The sequence below is a fragment of the Daphnia magna genome, linkage group LG2 (assembly GCF_020631705.1).
Source record: "Daphnia magna isolate NIES linkage group LG2, ASM2063170v1.1, whole genome shotgun sequence".
Classification (NCBI taxonomy): Eukaryota; Metazoa; Arthropoda; class Branchiopoda; order Diplostraca; family Daphniidae; genus Daphnia; species Daphnia magna.
The window spans coordinates 9,443,513-9,462,980 of NC_059183.1; the positions used below are offsets into that span (position 1 = coordinate 9,443,513).

The window sequence follows — 19,468 nt, forward strand, 5'->3', positions numbered from 1 at the left end:
ACCTCTCCTTAAAAAGGTAAACTATTAAAATTTTCTACCCACAGATTGCTTTTTCAAAATAAATCGGTGTTCACCTTTTTGTGCAGGATACTGTACGTTCATTTTATATTCTTTTAATGTAACTATGTTAGTAGGGCTGGTTTCATGAATAAAAGCACACATGGTTTTCCACATGCCGTGATTTGCCGGGATCGAAGGCAGTGAAGGTGGTCAGTTGACATCACAGCTACTACAGGCTGCTTAGAAAAGAGAGTGGGCCTTGGAGAAACGAGGACCAGCAATAAAAAATGCTCCGTAGATTCAAGGGGAAAACCGCAACCACAAGCGGGAGAATCCTTGAAGCAAAAACGACATTGATGAGAGTTAATTAAAGAGGGCCCCGAAAGAATTTAGACAACTTGTCTGGAAATGCGATCCCTTCAGGTAATCGTTGCCGTTTTAACCTGGGTGAAGAAAGCCTTGGTACTTTCAGACCATTGGCTAACTCACGGTTTCGAGTTGACGCTATGGTCTGCGAAGTTTGATTTTTGCGGCTACTTTCGAGGGACGCAGAAGCGCAGAGGAAGTGCAATTGCATGCGTTGCAGTTCCTCGACCTTGAATGTGGAGACACTTTATTTTACTCAGTCTCTTCAAAGCAATTAAGAGAAAAGGTGACGAATACGCCCCCTTTACACCAAACACTTCAGACTCTTTTCAGCTCTTGCATACAACAGTCGGTAATAATTTTCTTCGGAAAGTCTCGTTCAAAATCTGATTCAAATTCATCGAATCCTAGTTCAAGCTCGTCTTCTAGTTCTTCAAGTTCGAGATCCACGTCAGGTTCCAACTACCGTCGGAAACGCCCCAGTAGGAAAAGTACGACAGTGCTTCCCCCACCCCCAGTGCAGGATCAGGTCAAACAAGTCTTGCTAGCTAAAAAAGATCAAGGGAGCGAGCATGGGGATGACGGCGATCGAAGCGAAAATGATGACCAACAGCAGCAACCACCAAACTCGGGTGATGTAATCAAGTTCAAAATATCCAGTGAAAAGGGCAACAGTTTGCGTAAGCTAGTTCAATTTGGGCTACCTAATACCAAAGCTAGGGCAGTCAGAAATCGCCTTAGCCCTAGATAATTCAGGCTGTGTCTCACCGAACTAGATGACTTCTTTCATGATCGCCTCGATCCCAGTGAAACGTTCGGCGGCGTCTAAAGGAAAATTGATTTCCGGGAGGTGGATTGGCGCTCCGTTCAATTCAAAGTTTTAGATGTGATGAGCCACGCCAAAAAACCCGGAATCCCCTGGAACCATGTAAAAAATCCCAATTTTCCCACATTTTCCGATTAAAAATCCCAAGGAAATCCCACCTTTTTTCTTTATAAAATCCCACGTTTCCCGCCTGTTTTTTTTGAAATCCCACCTATTTTCCCAAAATTTTATTTCAAAATATAAGTCTCTGACTCAGGGTTAAATTGTATTTTATTTATCGAGCGTTAAACTGTCTTGGTGAAACAAATGGCATAGGGGATATATAGGACATGGCACATGGGAGGGAAATTTCGCATCATATAAAACTAGTAAAAAGTTTATTGCACAAAACTTAAAATGACTTAGAATCTGGAATGGTGGCATTGGATTTTACTTTAATAACGGCCTGGACTAATTCGTCGGTGATATTGACTTCATCAGCACTCTTATCATGAGCTTTTAACCAAGACTTTATTCTCATTAGACTAACTACGGTATCATCATCTATACTAGTTCTTTTGTCCGTTTTAGTATTGTTAAGTTCACTGAATTTTCTTTTTGCTATTACGTTACTAACGATTAAACTAAAAAAGCATTGAAACGCAAACGCACAAGTTAGCGAAAGTGGCCTCGTGATTTGCAAAAACTTTTTGCCAATATTCTTCCGCAGGCAAGCGAAAAACTGCGGACTCAGTTAGAACCCCGAAAGCAGACGTAGGGAGTAGGGCATGAGCATTCCATTCTTTTTCGGTTTTTAAACGATCACAGAACTTATTTAAAACCGTAAATCTTTCAAATAATGCACTCAGTGTTCGAGGTTTCAGATTTCGCGCATTTTCCGGATGTAGCATAGTAACAACCTCATAAACTGGATCCGTAAAATCAAAACGAGATTTCATATCAGAGATCGCAGTAATATAGAAATCCCTACAATGAATGTAAAATGAGTTGATTCTCATATCTTGAGATACGCCCAATTCCGATTGAGAGACAGCGATGGCACTGGATTGAAACACAAAAAACTGTCGTCTGCACACTGAAGCACTGCGCAAGTGCGCAGTCATTTGGCAAGATTGCCCAATAGCCAATAATATTTTTATTACTATTACCCAATAAGACAATAACACTTTTTATCACTAACTGGCCATTTGGCCAAACCCCAAAATAATTTATCTAATTATCTTCTACTTCTAAATCCCACCTTTTTTCAAAAATCCCAATCCCATCCCATCCCACATTTCCACTTTTGGAAATCAAAAATCCCAGAAAGTGGGACCTTCCCACCAAAGTGGCAGCACTGGTGATGAGGCCTGTGCTTTTCATTTGGCAGGCAAGTAAAGTGATCGCGATAAAGAAGGCAGCCAAAACAGCCATCCGTCTGTGAACCCATACCCATTTTTCATTAACAGCGCTTCCTCGGCTTAGTTTTCTTTTCTGTATCGTAACATGAGGTGGGTGTCTTCACATCCAGTAGGTGGTCGCCTGAAATATGTTGCCATGAATTGGCTTATGGTGTGATAGGATCCTTGGATTTTTGTAATAGTAAATCATGGTCTTAAAATTGAATTCATAACAGAACCCATCCAATCTTTTCGCCCTGGAAACGTATTGTTAGGGGATAGAGAGGTGGAAATCTATGATCAGGAGGTCGCGTCTTTGTTAGAGAAAAACGCAATAGAATTCTCCTCGGAACCACACCAAACCACTTTTTTAGTTCTTTTTTTGTTATCCCAAAAAAGCCGGTAAGTATAGGCCAGTCATTATTTGAGAAAACTAAATAGGTTTGTTTTCTACCGACACTTCAAAATGGAAGGGAATTCGATGTTGAAGCATCTAGTAAAGCAAGGGGATTGGTTCGTTAAAATCGATCTTAAGGACGTATTTCTTACCGTCCATATTCATCCCGTCCATCGAAGTTTTCTCCAGTTAAGATGGCGTAAAAACTTATACCAATTTACTTGTTTAGGAAAGCAAAGCAACATGGGTTTTTACCAAACTTCTCACTCAACTGCTCGGATAAAGAGACATTAATTCAAGATTTCAATTTTGCTAAATCAGTGCTGGAATATCTGGGGTTTCTCGTCAATACGGAAGTCAGTAAGTGAACCCGCTCATGAAGTAGAATTTTGAGGCCTTATCGTCAATTCCCTAAGGCTGTCAGTGGCGTTGCTAGAGGAGAAGATGACATCTATTATGCAGCTTTGCTTTTAAGCGTCATCGGAACTTTCTATTTCTGTTCGGGATATGGCAGTTATATTGGGCAAATTTGCATGGGCGACATTTGCGGAACTTATGCACAGGCTCACTACAGGAGCCTCTAACTGCTTTACATTCCCCATTCTAAAGAGGGAACATGGGATTGATTTTTTTATCTGAAGCGGCCCGTAGAGATTTTTTACGGTGGGTTACAAACTTAGTGGTTGCTAACGGTAAACCTTTGAAACAGAATGATCCGGATTTGGTAGTTTTCGCGGATTCTTCCCTTTCTGGATGGGGCGGGTTTTGTAACGGGGGAAAGGCAAGAGGCCCTTGGCCCCTCCTAGAGCGCGCTTGACACATCAACGTTGGAACTCATGGCGGCCTTTAATTGCCTGAAAGCTTTTGCCAGTCACGCAACGGATTTATCCGTTCTTATCCAACTAGACAATGCGACTGTGGTAGCGTACATTAACAAACGGGGTGGGTCGAGATCGGCCGCTCTAAACCAAATAACGGTAGACGTCAGCGCTTTGTGTGAAGAGAAACGTATAGACGTTCAGGCCATCCATCTACCCGGTTGTCTTAATTTTATTGCAAACCACGAATACCGGAGCAAAGTGGACTCGAGCGACTAGAGACTTTCACCAGCAATATTTGCGAAGCTAGCAGCAGTCTACGAAATTAACGTAGACCTATTTGCCTCACAATGGAATGCGCAACTGAAGAAGTTTGTAAGTTGGCTTCCGCAGCCGGATGCATGGTGGACAAACGCCCAAGCATTCAGTTGAGCAAACCAGAAGGCGTATGCCTTTCCGCCTTTCGCCTTCATAAAGGATTGCCTGTTCAAGTTACGCAGAGAACAGGCGGAGATTGTACTGATTTCCCCATATTGGCCGTGGCAGCCTTAGTTTCCCATAATTCTGGAGATGGCGCCAATATTCCCTTTATGCTACCACCGGATCGACACACTCTGTTATTCCTTCTTGGATTCCAAGGGGGTCCTAGGGTATGTTATTAGGACCGGTTTTTCCGGACAATTTACGGGTTTCGTGGGATTTTGTAATTTGATCTTGTCTGTTCAGGGTGGACGTAATCAGACTTGTTGAGACTAAAAATTTGGTGTAAAAATAATCCTGGTCTGTGCAGTGGATCGTGAGCGCTGGCGATTAAACCACTTTTATCGTTTTTGTGGTTTGGTTTTAGGGAAGGGTTTGATTTCTTTTTTTTGTCGAGTTATGTGGGAGGGAGGGGAGATTTTTCAGGGGGGTGGAGGGGAGGGTGGCAAGACTACTTAGGTCTTAGTAAATTGGAGTGCGTATTAGACCTTGTAATGTGCATCAGTTAACCGGATTAATTGATATATATATATATCGATGGATATATTCACACGTTTTAGAATCGACGGAGGGAGGATGACAGACTATTATGGTAGTTGAAGTATCGCCTTTGTTTCGTTTAGTTAGTTTTTTAGTTCGTTTCAGCATAAAAAATGAAACGAAGTTTAAGATTAGAGGTGAAACGAAGAACTTACTGAATGTTTGAAAAATTTCAGCGGTGATACTGTAAGAGGAGGTAATTAGCCATTGTTTGAAGCTTATATTGTTTCTAATGTGATATAAAAACATTAATTTTTACTTTTGCAGTGAGTGTTGAAATTAATCAGGATGATACTGTTAAAGACGGTAAAGGAGTGATGCTTAATTTATGTTTATTCATTTTAGTTAAGATTACAATTAATTGGGAAACTTACTTGTCATCTTTTTGGTTTTCCTACAGATACAGGTTTGTCAAAGAAGATGATGAGTAAAGGATTGCGTGAAAGTCTAAGTATTGTTCCTCATCTAAAGAAAACAAAGCGTCTTTCTGCGAAAGTAAAAGTGAAATTATGTAGACAGAATCAATCTGCTGAAGAGCATCAAATTGCTAAAATTCCCGACCACAATCAACATATTTGTTCTCGACCACATGAGAAAGATGTTCCAAATTGGAATACTGCTGGTAAAGCTAAATAATATAATTTTGTTTTCTAGTACGATACTAATGGTTCAAAACATTACTCAGAGAAAATGTAAAATAATTTACCGGTTAATCACAGAAAAGAATTAGAATCATCCATTGCTGAATTTTCTGGGTCAACCGAGAAAGGAGATGCTGTATGTGGTAAGTTTTGTTTCGTAAACTGTTTAAACTTTGTAATTTGTAGTTACGTTTGATATTTTTCTTTATTTCAAATCGTGCGATGTTAAAATTTTGTTAATATACTTCAATATTGCTTTAAGTATAAGATGTGCGTATAAGACGTTGCGCAAATAAAATAAGTAAAGTGGGTAACATCGTTATCTGTATGGTGCATGTTTAATAAGGAATGAATCAAATTTATATGAATTATGCAGAAAAACGAAAATCACCAAAAATATCATGCAGTTTGAAAACAAACTAAAAAAACTTAAACAGGACGGTTTAGTTCGTGATTCTATAGTATGTACAAAGGACAGTGAATTATTTGGTTTCGAATTTGACCCTGACGCAGCTCTACTACTCTTCCATGAAAATGGAGGTCTCGATCGTTTCAAATGTATTGGGTTTTCTACGGAACAAACGTCACTTTTGATTCAACCAATATCAAACAATATCAAAGACAAATGTATTGCAAGTTACCAAGAAGCAATTGAATATAATGGCGATCTTTTCACATTTGGCACGTGTGGAGTTCGGACATATTCGCAGAAGAATTATTCTACGTTTGGTGTAGACGACCCCCTATTGCTGCCTCTTCAATTGAAGAGGGAAGATGCTTCTTAGCATGACAGTTTGGGAGAATTTAAAAGTGTATGTAGTGTTTTCGAACACCCGAATGATACCCAACTACGATTTTATATCCATCCTGAACTTATCGAACCATCACCAACATTGGATATATTTTTTTGTGAAATTGTGTTCATCCTGTGTCAACAGTTTACAAAAAAAGAAGATTCCTAAACTGTCCATAGCTAATGGATACGATTACGGCCGGATTAAAAGACTACCAAAAATACAATCTCTAACTCTAGTGGAGAAACACTTGATTGCGCTGGTGAGGTTGTACATAACTGAAGTGAAACTAGTCGCTCCGTTGGGTGATAGCATCACTGCAACAGGTTCTTCGTCACTGATCGGGAATATCATTTGCTTCCCACGGGACGGCCCTAAAGCCGCTGCTACTCGTCTTTTAAACCCCGAAACGTTTCCTTGGATGGACGACATACTAGATACTGTAGTTGTGACTTTCATAGGCACTGACAAACAGTATGATCGTTATATGAAGCATGCATTTTGCTGTCTGGAGTTGCAAGTAAGAGGACCAGTGATCATTCCTTGGCTCAAAATGTTGAAAGTAATAAACCCACTCTACGCTTGCGTTTTCATTGACGAAAGACCTGAATCTTTCACAAAACTACTTCAGCTAGCTGATAAAATTATTGAAATGTGAAAAGATTGACGGACAATCAATCCATCAATGTTAAAAGAACGCTAGGATGTGATATTGCTGGAGTGAGAATGCACCCTTCGAACGACGCTAACAGTTCTCCAGAAGAAAACGAAAATCTCGAAAGTTCAACTATACTACTGCCATCGAAAGAGGCCATCTTGACTCCCATTCTCGTTACAGACAGTGCCGGAATGGATTAGCTACACAGTCAAAAATGGAAACCCCACCTAAGCCCACTTTATGTTGATATTAAATAAACAAGTACACAGAAAGAGTTAGTCTCATTAATCCAATACTGTATTGTCACCTGAGAGGTTTTCACTGCTGGGACATATAGCAAGCAATACAGTGCAATAATGTACACAAGATAATTTCTTACAATTATTTTACAAGCAATAGACTTTACCTCTTTACCAGATGACAGTTAAACACAGAGAACCCGAACAGCAGACGAATGAAAGTCAACGAAGACTGTCATAAGATACTCAACAGCATCTCCGTCGGCGCGCATGTTTATTTGACATGAGATGCTAAACAGCATCTCCGTCGGCGCGAATGTTTATTTGGTTTGATTTATAGAAAATAAAACTCAACACTCTCCCTCAAACCAATAACCCTCATTCATCAAAAGAAATTAACAAACATAACATTACACAAAACATAAACATGGACATAAGATTTTTAGTCAGATCTTTTTCCAACACCAATTCTTTTTCGCATAGTTATAAATTTTGGACTTGGAAGTGCTTTAGTAAAAATATCTGCCAGTTGATCATTAGTAGAAATGTACTTGACTTCAATTTTTCCTTCTGCAACTTGTTGCCGAATATAGTGGTATCGAACCAGCACGTGCTTTGTTCTCTGGTGAAATTCAGCATTGTACGCCAGCCGAACGGCGCTTTCGTTATCACAGAACATTGGGACCTTTTGTTGATCCGTTCCAGAGAAATCTTGGAGAAGGCAGCTAAGCCATACAGCAGTCTTCGTAGCCTCGCATGCAGCAATGTATTCAGCTTCGGTCGTGGACAAAGCCGTGCAGGTTTGCTTCTTACTTGACCACGATACCGGACCTCCGTGGAAGAAGAAAATACTTCCAGATGTTGATCGATAATCGTTTTTGTCGCCGGCGAAATCAGCATCGGTGTAACCAATTAGTCCCGTCCGCTCTCCACCAAGCCAGATGCCAAAATCCATAGTTCCGTTTAAATAAGCAAATATTTGAGTAACGGCATTCCAATGAGATTCGTTGGGGTTTTGACAATATTTGGATACTTGGCCTACTGCGTAGGAAATGTCCGGACGGGTCATCAGAGCAAGGTATAGAAGAGCGCCAACCGCTTCTCTGTAGGGGTAAGGTGAAGTGAACTTCTCTCCCTCGCTCTTTGGAGACTTGTTCGCAATAAGACGGATTGATGGATCTGCCGGAATGGATTTTGGGGCTAGATTAGACATTCCGAATCGGCTAGACAGTTTTTCAATCATGTGGGACTGGGATACAAAGATTCTCTTATTTGGTCGATCACGCGAAATATTAAGGCCAATGTAACGAGTGGGTGGAACAGTGTGCATTATAAATTCAGCGCCAAGATGTGTCCCGATGTCAACGAGGACGCTCCTCCTGCTGCTTGCTGCAATGCCGTCGTCCACGTGAGCAATTACGATAGTCGTTTCATCTGGAGTACGTCGAATATAGATGCATCGATCAGCCGCACAGTTTTTAAGTCCAAATTTGATCAAAACTTCGTCGAGTCTGTGGTGCCACAATCGGGGAGCTTGTTTGAGTCCGTAGAGAGATTTGACGAGTAAACATACGTGATCCTCTTTTCCCGGAACAACAAATCCTTCGGGTTGTTTCCTGTAGATAGGCTTGTCGAGTTTTGCATACAAAAAGGCAGTCTTGATGTCAAACTGTATGATTTCAAGATCAAGGGATGCTATTTCAGCAAATGCGGCTTTGACGGCTTCTTGATGTGGAACAGGAGCAAAAACTTCATCGTAGTCAACGCCATATTTCTGTCTCGAACCGATAGCCACAAGTCTTCCTTTGTAGCGTTCTGGAATGCTGTCGTAAGCTGGTTTAACTTTCCCAATCCACTTGCAATTGATTGAGGTACTGCCGGGAGGAAGAGGAACAATTTCCCAAGTCTTGTTTGCAATCAACGAATCATATTCTTCTTTAAATGCCGCCATCCATTTGTCTACATGTTCAGATTCAAGAGCTTCCTTGTAGCTCTGTGGTTCAAAAGACTCGGTGAACAAAGCAGTGGCATGCTTAATTTTGAAATGATCTAGGTAAAAATGTCATAAATTACAGATTAGTTCACTTTCCTACAGATATTTAGTTTGACGTTCAATTTACCGATTAGTGTCGTCAACCCGAGTGATCGTCGGAACTCTTGATATCTCGCACTGTACTTTGGAGTGCGGTCTGATCTTCGCAAAGCATTTTCCTGTTCAATATCATGTTGGTCGAGAGGTTGAATAACTTCAGGAAGAAGAGCATTGTCCTCGAGTGCACGTTGGGCATTTTGAGGGAGTGGAAGGTTTTCAAGCTCTTCCACTTGATGATCATCATTGATATCCATATCAAGGTTAGGTGGTTCATCTGCTGGTTCCAAGACGTTGATTTGCTGATCTTCTACGTGCTGAATGTCGACGTCATGCTGCTCTTCAACCAGGTTAATCATATCGGGACCCGTCGTTTCATCCTCAAGTGGTGTACCAGGGTCCTAATTTGACGCATTGGAAAAAAAATACGAATACTGTTTATCACATGCACAATTTAAGAAATAAAACATGATATACCAGGCCAAGTATTCCAGTTGCCAGCAAGAATGGATCAAATATAGTACTATTGGACTGGTTCGATGCGTTGTGATTGGAGTCGTCTTTGAAGTCACTGATCAGCAAATTCTCATCAAATATGACGTCCCGGCTTACGATAATTTTTCTAGAGACGGGGTCCCATAGTCTCCATCCCTTCGTTTCTTCACCATACCCTACCAGCCAGCAAGGAGTTGCCTTCGAGTCCAGCTTCTTTCGTTTACAATCGGGAACATGGACATAGGCCCTGCAGCCAATTACGCGAAGATTCTCGATGTTGGGTTTCTTCTTGTAGAACAGTTCATGAGGTGTCTTGGTGGATGAATTAGACGTGGCAGAACTAGACAGTGAGCGGTTCAGTACGTAGATAGCGCTTTTCAAAAATTCTCCCCACAGCTCCAGAATTGAGTTGTCGGCTTTCTTAAACAGATTTGTTAGTCTGTTGCTTCTCATGTGCAAACTGCTTCGGGTTGACTCCATTGCTGTCCGGTTCATTCTTTCAGAAACACCATTCTGTTGGGGAGTGTAGGAGTTGCTAGTTTGGTGAACGATTCCGGAGGTAGCCAGAAAGTTGTTAAGGTAACCGTTGTCATACTCTTTACCGCCGTCCGTCCTTAAAATTTTCACCGTTTTTCCCGTTGCAGTTTTTACAAAAGCAACAAATTTAATGAAAAAATCAGCTGCATCGGATTTCTTTTTCATCAGCGCCATCGATGTCCAGTTGCTATAGTCGTCTTTAAAAATTGAATAGTAGCGTTCACCATTAGGAGTCGGAACAGGAACGATTCCGATGTCGGAGTGGATGATGTGACCTACATGTTCTGCCTGAGTAGAGCTGGTAGGAAAAGGAGACCTGCTCATCTTTCCGAATATACATCCTTCGCATAGTTGGTAGTCAAGATTGTTTAAGTCAAGATCGAGTCCAGCGACAGCATTAGTTCTTGCCATTTTCAAAATAGTCTTGCAGTTGAGATGGGCTAGACGTTGATGCCAGATTGGAACGGGACGAGTAGTGCTGGCAGCGGCTGCATAAGTGCTGTCTTGGTCGGAATTCTTGGCTATTACTTTAAGATGATACAGCGACTTGCCGACTCTCTGGCCCGAGATCTCTGTGCCATTCTTCACAAATGCAACAGTGTTCTTGATGAAGTGCGCGTCAATACCAGAGTCGGTGGCAATTCCGATCGAGAAAAGATTGGTTCCCAGTCCAGGAACAAAAAGGACATCATGAAATTCGCCATTTTTTCTTTCTCCGTGGACATAGGAATGAACTGGGATAGTGCCGATTCCCAACGCGTTTAGCTGAGCACCACCGATGCCGTTCACCTTCCAAGTTTCACAGTCGATTTCCTTAAATGAGCTGAAAAAGGAACGTTGATCAGTCATATGATGCGTCGCGCCAGAGTCGGCATACCAGTCGATGGGTTTTCGTGCAACAAAACAGAGAGAAGAGAGAGCAGCAAAGGAGTTGTTTTTAGAGTCGTAGTCGCGGTTTTTGTCAAACTGACCATTTCTTGCATCTTTTCTTTCTTCATCTTTCTTGTTTCTGCAGTTGTAGGATTTGTGGTTTGTCATTCCGCAACTCCAACAGCCTCTTCCACCTCTTCCACGTTGTCCACCTCGATGGCTGTAGCTACGTTGATTGTGATCGTTGCGATAGCCTGACTGTTCGCCACGGAAATTATGCTTATTTCCCCGGTTGTAGTGGTCACCTTTTGAGCCTATAAGTTGCAGAAATTTGAGTTGAGTTCCACTTACTTAGCGAACTGTACTGTTGATAAAAGAATACAACCTCGGCTCCGAGCAGGATTAGCTTCTGAGTGATGTTGTTGTATCATTTGTTGTTGCTGAATTCTTGATGGATGTGAGGCAAAGAAGGCAACATCAGCAGGATCTGCTACACCATGGGTTTTGGCTCTGAGTTCTTCCGTTACGAGTCTCCCCGTTAAGTTAGCGATAGTTTGATCAGCTCGTGGAACACTATCCCAGGCCGACAAAAAGATCGATAACTGGGTGGTAGTGTTTGAAGAATTCTCACAATTAGAGTTTCTTCAGATATTGGGGAATTGACACTCTTTAGTTCGTCAGCCATCAATCTGAGTCTATTTATGTGAGCCATGACTGAATGATCTGGTAAATAAATAAAATGTCAAACATTATTCAGTCATTCACATTTCGTGTCTAAACGAGTTCCTTCAATAATTATTTACCGGGATCCATTCGATATTGATGGAACTTTCCAAGAAGATGGGCAGAGTTGGCCACAGCTACTTGGGCATATTGCAGTATCAACCTATTCCACATTTCATGAGCAGTAGCAGATCCTTCGATGGAGGTTTGATACGTTGGCTCAATATTGTAAAATATGATGGAACAGGCATCCACGTCTCTTTCGTTCCATGAGTCAATTGCATTCTGATTAGTCACCACATTTACTCCATCTATCTCTTCAGGCACCTGTTGTTGTGATTCAAAAATAGAACTCTCTGAATATATGTCAAAATGATATCCACAACACAGTACTGCTTCAAATTCTATCATCAAGAATAGGTTGAAATAATTATAGATTCCTCTGTAGTTTCAAAATACACACTCGTTTTCACAGTCAGCTATTGAGTTACCAGTGCTATTCAATCATCGCAGTCGATAAGTTACTTGTGGTATTCTCAATATTTAATCAACAGACATATTCAATATGTTACCTGTGATACTCAAATCACAGTCAATATGTCGCATAAGTTACCTGTTGCACTGAACAGTCAATGTCATTCATGACACAGCCAACAATAAGTTACCTGTGATACTCAAATCACAGTTCAGTATTTTTTAGTAGTACAATTATTTTACAAGCAATAGACTTTACCTCTTTACCAGATGACAGTTAAACACAGAGAACGCGAACAGCAGACGAATGAAAGTCAACGAAGACTGTCATGAGATACTCAACAGCATCTCCGTCGGCGCGAATGTTTATTTGGTTTGATTTATAGAAAATAAAACTCAACACTTTAAAGTGGGGAAAATGAAAGTATACACTTATTGGGGTAGACGCCCACTATCTAGTGTATATATACACTTAGGCGTACACTTTTTAAAAAGTGTAGCAGCCCACTTAGGCCGAAGGTGGGCATTGGTTTATATTAGGTGTACCTACGTGTGGTACACTAATTATTGGACAACCAGGTGGATTTATAGGGGTAGATGAATGAAATAAACAAAATTTAGATTTTAGAAAAAGCAGGTGATGCTGTCATTTATTCATTAAGGCTAGATTTGGTATGCAGTAAACGAATAAAGGTGAAAAAACAAGCGGTATATCAAAGAATGAATTTAACTTTGCTGCTGTTGTTCGAGGGACTGCGGAATTGTTGCTGATGCAACATTGTCGAGGCAGTTTGCAAATTCTTGATTGCAAGCGCTGATATTCTTCCCAATTTGAAAAACAAATTGTTCGAAAAAAAGACAAAATTTGTCAAGATATTAAGGATATTCCAATCGGAAAAGGAAAAAAGATGCAAATAGCACATGAAAGGCATGAGCACAGTTACTACCAACTGGAATGGCAGTGTTTTCTATGACGAGAAAGAATGATAAAGGATATTCCAGGGTTCCAGAGACGATCAAGAATGGCTGTTTATGATAGATTTCGTCTTTTGATTCCACAATAGAAGATATACTAGCATTTTCCTGGAAAAAAGAAATGACATTCAGTCAGGTCGATGAAAGTAAAAAATAAGAAAACAGAAATTACTTTGACGAAGTAAAAAAGGCGACCCAGTTTTGATGAAAAATCAGCCTTCTTAATCCTGGATACACTGGGCATTACTTTCAAACACAAAACTAATGCCCCAAGAGATTCTATAAAGCGCGTAAAAGATATTAAATGTTTTAAAATTTTTTCCATGCCTTCAATTCTACAAGTAATAAACGTATTTATCATACCGTCAGTAGATTTTGTAACTTCCACTTTTTTCCTTTCCGCTAATCCAACCAAAGCGTTCTGGAACCGTCCGAAGAAACGCGTTTCCAAGCAGGAGTGTGCGTCCTTATATTTTCGATAAAAATCGTTCAATATCTAACAAAAAATAGATTATAGTAAAAAAATTACGTAATTTAACTGTATGAATTACCAAAGATCCGTTTTCAAAATCCACGTAACGTGGATATTCTTCGAAAATTTGAGAAGCGAACGTTAAGGTTACAGAAATTTGCTGCTCCCGGTAATCAAATGTACTCTCCATGTACTCATGGATCTTGGCTTTATTTGTGATAGAAGGCCCATGTACTTTAACCAAGAAACCTACAGCAATAGTTTTCAATAAAACTTTAGAAAAAATCCGAAAACAAAAGAAACAAGAAAACATAGTTACCATCGATACCATGACAGACTCATCAAAAACCACATTTGCCCCTTTTAAGAGAATTTCTCCCTTCTTAACTTTAGTTTTGGTCTTTTTTTCTGTGGATGTGTTCAGTGTAGAACTTGTTTGAGAGGATATTTTTCTCTTCCGAATTCCCTTGCTTCTTCGCATTTCTTTTAATTTATTTTCTATGAATCCTCCTGCTTTGGGGTGAAAGTAGATGTCGTGATTCATAGTGACTTTGCCCTAGGCATCGGTCACCTTTGTCCCTAGACAAGTAAAACTTTTCACTATTGCTTCAGCCCACAGCAGCTTCGTCGATGTCAAAGGAAAATATTGTAATGGATCTGTTTTCACAATGTGGTCACACAGAATTTGAATAATTGTTATTCTTTCTTCACTCGAGATGAATTCCTCATCTCTTCCAAGATATTCACTTATTATAAGTCTTCCTGCAGGACACTTTCTTAAAACTTCCATCACGTTGAGTTCAACCTGCTTAAAAAAATTGCAATAGTAATATAAGCTTTCCATAAGAAAAATATATTTGACATCTAACTTACGCTTTCATCTGATGTTGTTTCCGGAAGTACATTTGCAACTGTCGATTCCAATTCACTTTCCTGGCCACTGCAAACATTTGTGCCCACCGTCAACGTTGAGGCAGGATGTTCTGAATGTGTTGATGGGTTATTATCGAGTGGAATTTTTAAACTTTCTAAAAAGTTGCGAAACTTTGCTGCTGGACCAATTTTAAACCCCATATTAAGCACATCAGCATTATTAAGTAGTAAAAGAGCTTCTCCGTCTATCTCGTTGCCTATAAAAAAAATAAAAAAATACAGTAATATTTCTTGTTATTGCCATAGTGTTGCCAAAATTAAGGATTGAATTTTTCTTACCTTTCAAAATGCTAGTTATATTTTCACCAAATCCTTGTTTTTTTAAGTTTTCTTCCACTTCGAGAACAGTCCATAACTTAATTTTTTCTGGATTACAATCCATGCTGTGTCATACAAAGGTTCCCTGACAATAAAATTTTCTCTTGGTTTCAGACTGATTGCGTATTTTTTAAATTCTCACGTACTAAGATTGAATGAAACTGGATATTAAATAAAGTTACGAGGACAAACATAAGATTTGGAATCATTAGAAAAATTTGACAGTAAATCAAGAGGTTCGTTCCTTAAGCACTCTACAATGTTCAATACAATGGTTTTGTCCAAGGTCTTATTTTCAACTACAAAGGCGTAATAATGGGCATCAAACTCGACTGTTCTTACGACGGACATAACTATGAAAATAGTTTCATACTGAACAAAAAAAATTTTTATTTTCCCGAATTTAGGCAACCCACTAGATGTTTCAAAACTTTTTTTAATGACCAAAATCCCCCCGTGGTGGTATTTCCATCCTTCGATCACAACCCAGTTAGGACTTGAGATTTCTACTTCAGGATTTAACACTGAATCAAAATTTAAATCAGGATATTTCTGAGCAATTTCAGTAAAACAACATATTTTACTGCGACCAAACACGGGCTTGGTGGAAATCAATTTATCCTCAATAAAATTCAAACAGTGAAGGCGTTGAACATGAACAGCCATTGATATGCAAATATTAATATAATTACCAATAAACTGTGCCCTACGTTTGATGACATAATGGAAAGCCTCGAAGCGCATACACCAATAACGAGTTGGTGGACCATGCAACCGCATTATATCGTGGTAATGAATAAGGTGGTGCATTTTGTTTATGGGTTGGACGTTGGGGAATAATAAATTGAATTTTTCAAACAACACAAATATTAAGTCCTTTAAAATATATATGTGGGCAAGCGTAATGGCTGGGGCAAAAACAATATCCATAATTTGAAGAAAGAGTAAAACAAATTGGTAAAGAGGATCATTTTTTGCAATCCTATCACCAAACAGTAAAGGAAAATGTCTCATGAGACACAAACTTTGGGCTGCGCGCTGTTTAATGTTATAGTTACCCTCAGCACGCAAAATTGCATCAGAAAACTTCTCGCTCGGTTTGTTTTCCGAATCGTAACTACCGTAATGGAAAAATGAAATTCTTTTGTTTATAAAATCGGCCGTCAACCCATATTCACGTTTGTTGACTACCCACTCTCGAAGACATAATTTTAAGAAAAAAGGAATAATCCCTTCTGCAAAATCGTGCATACAATCTAAAATGTGGTTTTCACCAATGTGAAAAAATCGGCTTTCGTTTAACAGGCATGGACCCTTTATACCAGTGCTGGAGTCTCCGTTTGGACATTCTTCAGGGCAGTGTAACACACGTTGGACTCCATCATCAATAGATTTTCTAGTTCTAAAAACAATAGAATCTGTGGTCGCATGATTACGAATGGCGCTTCTTTCAATATTGCAAAGGCGACAGAGTTTAGTTGCGGATGAACTCATAAAACCGCCAATTTCGTGAGCGCCTTTTGTGTCTGCGCACGAAGTGGCAATTGTTCCATGTACACGGAAGTTAGACCTACTTGGTATGTCTAGCAGCATGCCGCCCTCGGACTCCAAAATCGTTATCTCCTTCATAAATTCTTTGATAACAATTCCAAACCCGTATTTTTTCAAATGCTGAGTTTTTACAATGGCAAAAGGATGGATGTTTTTAAAACTAGAATTTAGAAGTGGAGGTAAGTTCAAAATAACGAAGCAAAAATTACCAATTTCATGCTTTTTCACTTTGGTGCCCAACGGGTTAACTAAGTCTACGTCATCATAAAAAATTTGTAACCGAACCGCATAAGGGTATCGCTTAAAAAACTCATGAGTGGAATAATGGGAGCTATCACGATGAGATCGGATAAATCCATCAGTCGACCCCTTTTCAGAGAAAAATGCACTGAAAAATTCCTCATTGGAAAATAAAGCGTTCAGTGTTGATCGTAAGCTGATGTACTAAAAAGTGTGCGGCACTTGCCTTGACGAACATATCCTGTTCTTGTTCCTCAAATGCTGTTCTTGACTACCGAAAAAGATTTCATTGGGAAAAGAAAATTGAAAGTGATCTGAAAAAAATTTTTTACGTTTATGTGAAGTTGATAAATTCTGTAGGGAAACAATCATTTCTTGTATGGTGTGAATCTCGTGGTCATTTAAGGAGCTAATCAACGAACGTAGTAAAAAATTTATGGCTGTTTCACTTACATTGAAAATAGCCGACAGTTTCAGCATTATTTTGGTGATAGCAAAATCAATACCGTTTTCTCGAATAGAGCATGCACTGCCATCCGGTAATTCATTTCCAACGAAATAGTTTGCACTGCGATTAATTTTTTGTGCTAAATTTGTATCACTTTCTACCATAACTGAATTTTCGATTACCTCCCGAGTAACGATATTTTTTCACAAACTTTTAAATGATACGCAAAGTTAGCAAATGACGCAATTTTAAGCTGGCATCAATTTTGTCCGCAAACTAAATTATTTCTTTCTTTACCTGCGGTTTTAAAACCATGTTGAATCCTAAAGTGTCTACTTAATTCTGTGTAAGGGCCAGGGATAATCTTTTCACATTTAAAACACGAGAAGTCACTTCGTCGCTTCTCCACACTTGACATGGCACTATGGCACTGCCAGAAACCAAGAACTAAAAATTTGTTACAACACTCTGCCGTCAAGCTGAAACGCAACCCTGCTTAGCTTACACGATCAACGAAAAAAAAACACAAAAAACAGCAAGCTTACTACAGTTAAGGATCGTTGCACTCGATGCTGATAAACGCGGATAAAACACAGCAGGTAATGACCTATCTGGACCTTCAACGACAATGTAACTGGCAATGGCGATCAGAGCTGCAACTTTGAACACACCCACACTGTTGTGGCTACTGTCTGTCTTTTGTTTTTAGCAATATTGCACAGAAGAAGTGAGTCATTCGACCTTGGAGGCGTTTCACCTTAGGGCGCAGATAAGGGTTGATACAAAAGGGGTGGGGAGAAAGAATTGCCACTGGCTGTAAGGCCAGCATTGTCTCAGAGATATGGTATACACTTGTCATTGAGTACCGGAATTAGTGTACTTCAGCACTTTTGGCAAGTGTTGCGCTGGACCACTTAACTCACACTTACGATTTAAACATTACTAGGTGTACTAAAAGTGGGCAAACTTTTTTAACTGTGTACCTAAAGTAAACGAGAAAAAAACAGAAATTGTTCAACAAATCCTCGACGTCATTAATCCAATTCCAGCCATGAAAATTTCGCAATTCCTCTGAATTAATTTACTGAGAACGACAGATTGATTCTCGGAGCCTTTCAACACCTATTTATTCTTGGAAAAGGTGTTCCAAGCGACCACTCGTTGACTCATAAATTATGCAGCCACTACATGAACCAGTTTACTGGTTCAATGGCTAGAGAAAGTCAATTTTATTTCTTCTTATCGAATCAGCGTCGTCGACATGAATCAACGTGCTCTGTCAGCTTACGGGTAAAAAAACACCCCGAAGTTTTTCGAAAAATTCGAAAACTTAGTGAATAACGCAGACTTCCATCAGGCATCACGACGTGCTGTGAAAAATCCGCTGGGGAAAAACGCTCAACATATTCTTAAGTCTACTGCTCCTTACCTTCAAATGGATGGAAAACATGTTGTGTTTAGTCCAATGGAAAGAAACGACGCCATGACAAGTCTTTGTGCCTTAGTGCAACGTTATGTGACATCTTCTGTATTTTTAACAGTGTCTCCTGACGACACCCACCATCCGATGACGTTACAAATCGCCTTTCCATCTACCAGCAACGAGAAATTCCCTGCAAAACCAGAAAAATTCATAGGGGCCCTTATAAATGAAGATGAAGAATGCAAGCAAGTGTCGATCTCTCAGTTGGCGATCCATAAGTTGTTCACGGAAAGTCAACACGCCAGCGCAACTGTTTTCAAGTTGATCATGGAAAAGTTATTTAATGTATTACTTGGAATACCGTTATCGTCGACAACGAAAAAAACCACGCCATTATCAAGCAGAAATGAGGGCGTGATTGGTAAAGTCACCGAGGTCTTTTCGGTGACCGAAGAACAGGAAAGAGGAGCTCTGTATGCGCACTGCGCTATATGGGGAACGTCTTTGACCCCAGATCTCTTCAAAGTTAGTCCGTGTCCGCTATTAGTTGATGAAGTTGCTAAAGTTCTAGATAGCATTTACGTAGCCATGATGCCCGATGAAGCTCACTTACGCTATCTCATCGGACGCGTAGAAAAAATCAAAATTTCACGCCTAATTTTTTTCGCATCACAACTTCCATCGTCTTCGGACTATCTGCAACGTTTACATCAAATCATGGATAATGTCCAAGTTCATTCTCATCGAAAGACTTTTCATAAAAAGAAACCTCGAGCAAGAGT

At 39.8% G+C, this 19,468-nt stretch overlaps 2 protein-coding genes and 3 pseudogenes across 3 annotated transcripts; 3 read left to right on the forward strand and 2 right to left on the reverse strand.

Moving 5' to 3' along the window:
• The first annotated feature begins 4,136 nt into the window (after positions 1-4,136).
• On the forward strand, positions 4,137-5,714 carry LOC116935304 (annotated as a pseudogene).
• A 134-nt stretch (positions 5,715-5,848) lies between these two features.
• On the forward strand, positions 5,849-7,099 carry LOC116935305 (annotated as a pseudogene).
• A 5,899-nt stretch (positions 7,100-12,998) lies between these two features.
• On the reverse strand, positions 12,999-18,186 carry LOC123469772. 2 transcript variants are annotated; one of them, XM_045169057.1, is made up of 8 exons: positions 17,809-18,186; positions 14,986-15,109; positions 14,647-14,903; positions 14,093-14,578; positions 13,853-14,022; positions 13,665-13,797; positions 13,474-13,580; positions 12,999-13,409 (listed from the first exon to the last, which is right to left on the reverse strand). In XM_045169057.1, the coding sequence occupies exons 5-8, from the start codon at positions 13,961-13,963 to the stop codon at positions 13,203-13,205; spliced, it is 558 nt and encodes a 185-aa protein (XP_045024992.1). In that variant the 5' UTR covers positions 13,964-14,022; positions 14,093-14,578; positions 14,647-14,903; positions 14,986-15,109; positions 17,809-18,186; the 3' UTR covers positions 12,999-13,202. The 2 variants fall into 2 exon arrangements, with proteins under 2 accessions (XP_045024992.1, XP_045024991.1); XM_045169056.1 differs by lacking the exons at positions 12,999-13,409; positions 13,474-13,580; positions 13,665-13,797; positions 13,853-14,022 and having other exon boundaries at positions 14,061-14,581.
• LOC123469884 lies at positions 15,193-17,573 on the reverse strand. The gene has a single exon (XM_045169230.1). The coding sequence runs from the start codon at positions 16,651-16,653 to the stop codon at positions 15,193-15,195; it is 1,461 nt and encodes a 486-aa protein (XP_045025165.1). The 5' UTR covers positions 16,654-17,573.
• Positions 18,187-18,451: 265 nt separating the features above from the next.
• LOC116917786 lies at positions 18,452-19,096 on the forward strand (annotated as a pseudogene).
• The last annotated feature ends 372 nt before the right edge of the window (positions 19,097-19,468 follow it).

Excerpts from the sequence above, each read along its gene's own strand:
- LOC123469772 (XM_045169056.1), bottom strand. The coding sequence starts at position 15,088 with ATGGATTGTAATCCAGAAAAAATTAAGTTATGGACTGTTCTCGAAGTG. Across the intron at positions 14,904-14,985 it reads TATAACTAGCATTTTGAAAG|GCAACGAGATAGACGGAGAA; the intron begins GTAAGAAAAATT and ends TTTTTTTTATAG. Across the intron at positions 14,582-14,646 it reads AAACAACATCAGATGAAAGC|CAGGTTGAACTCAACGTGAT; the intron begins GTAAGTTAGATG and ends AATTTTTTTAAG.
- LOC123469884 (XM_045169230.1), bottom strand. The coding sequence starts at position 16,653 with ATGAAGGAGATAACGATTTTGGAGTCCGAGGGCGGCATGCTGCTAGAC.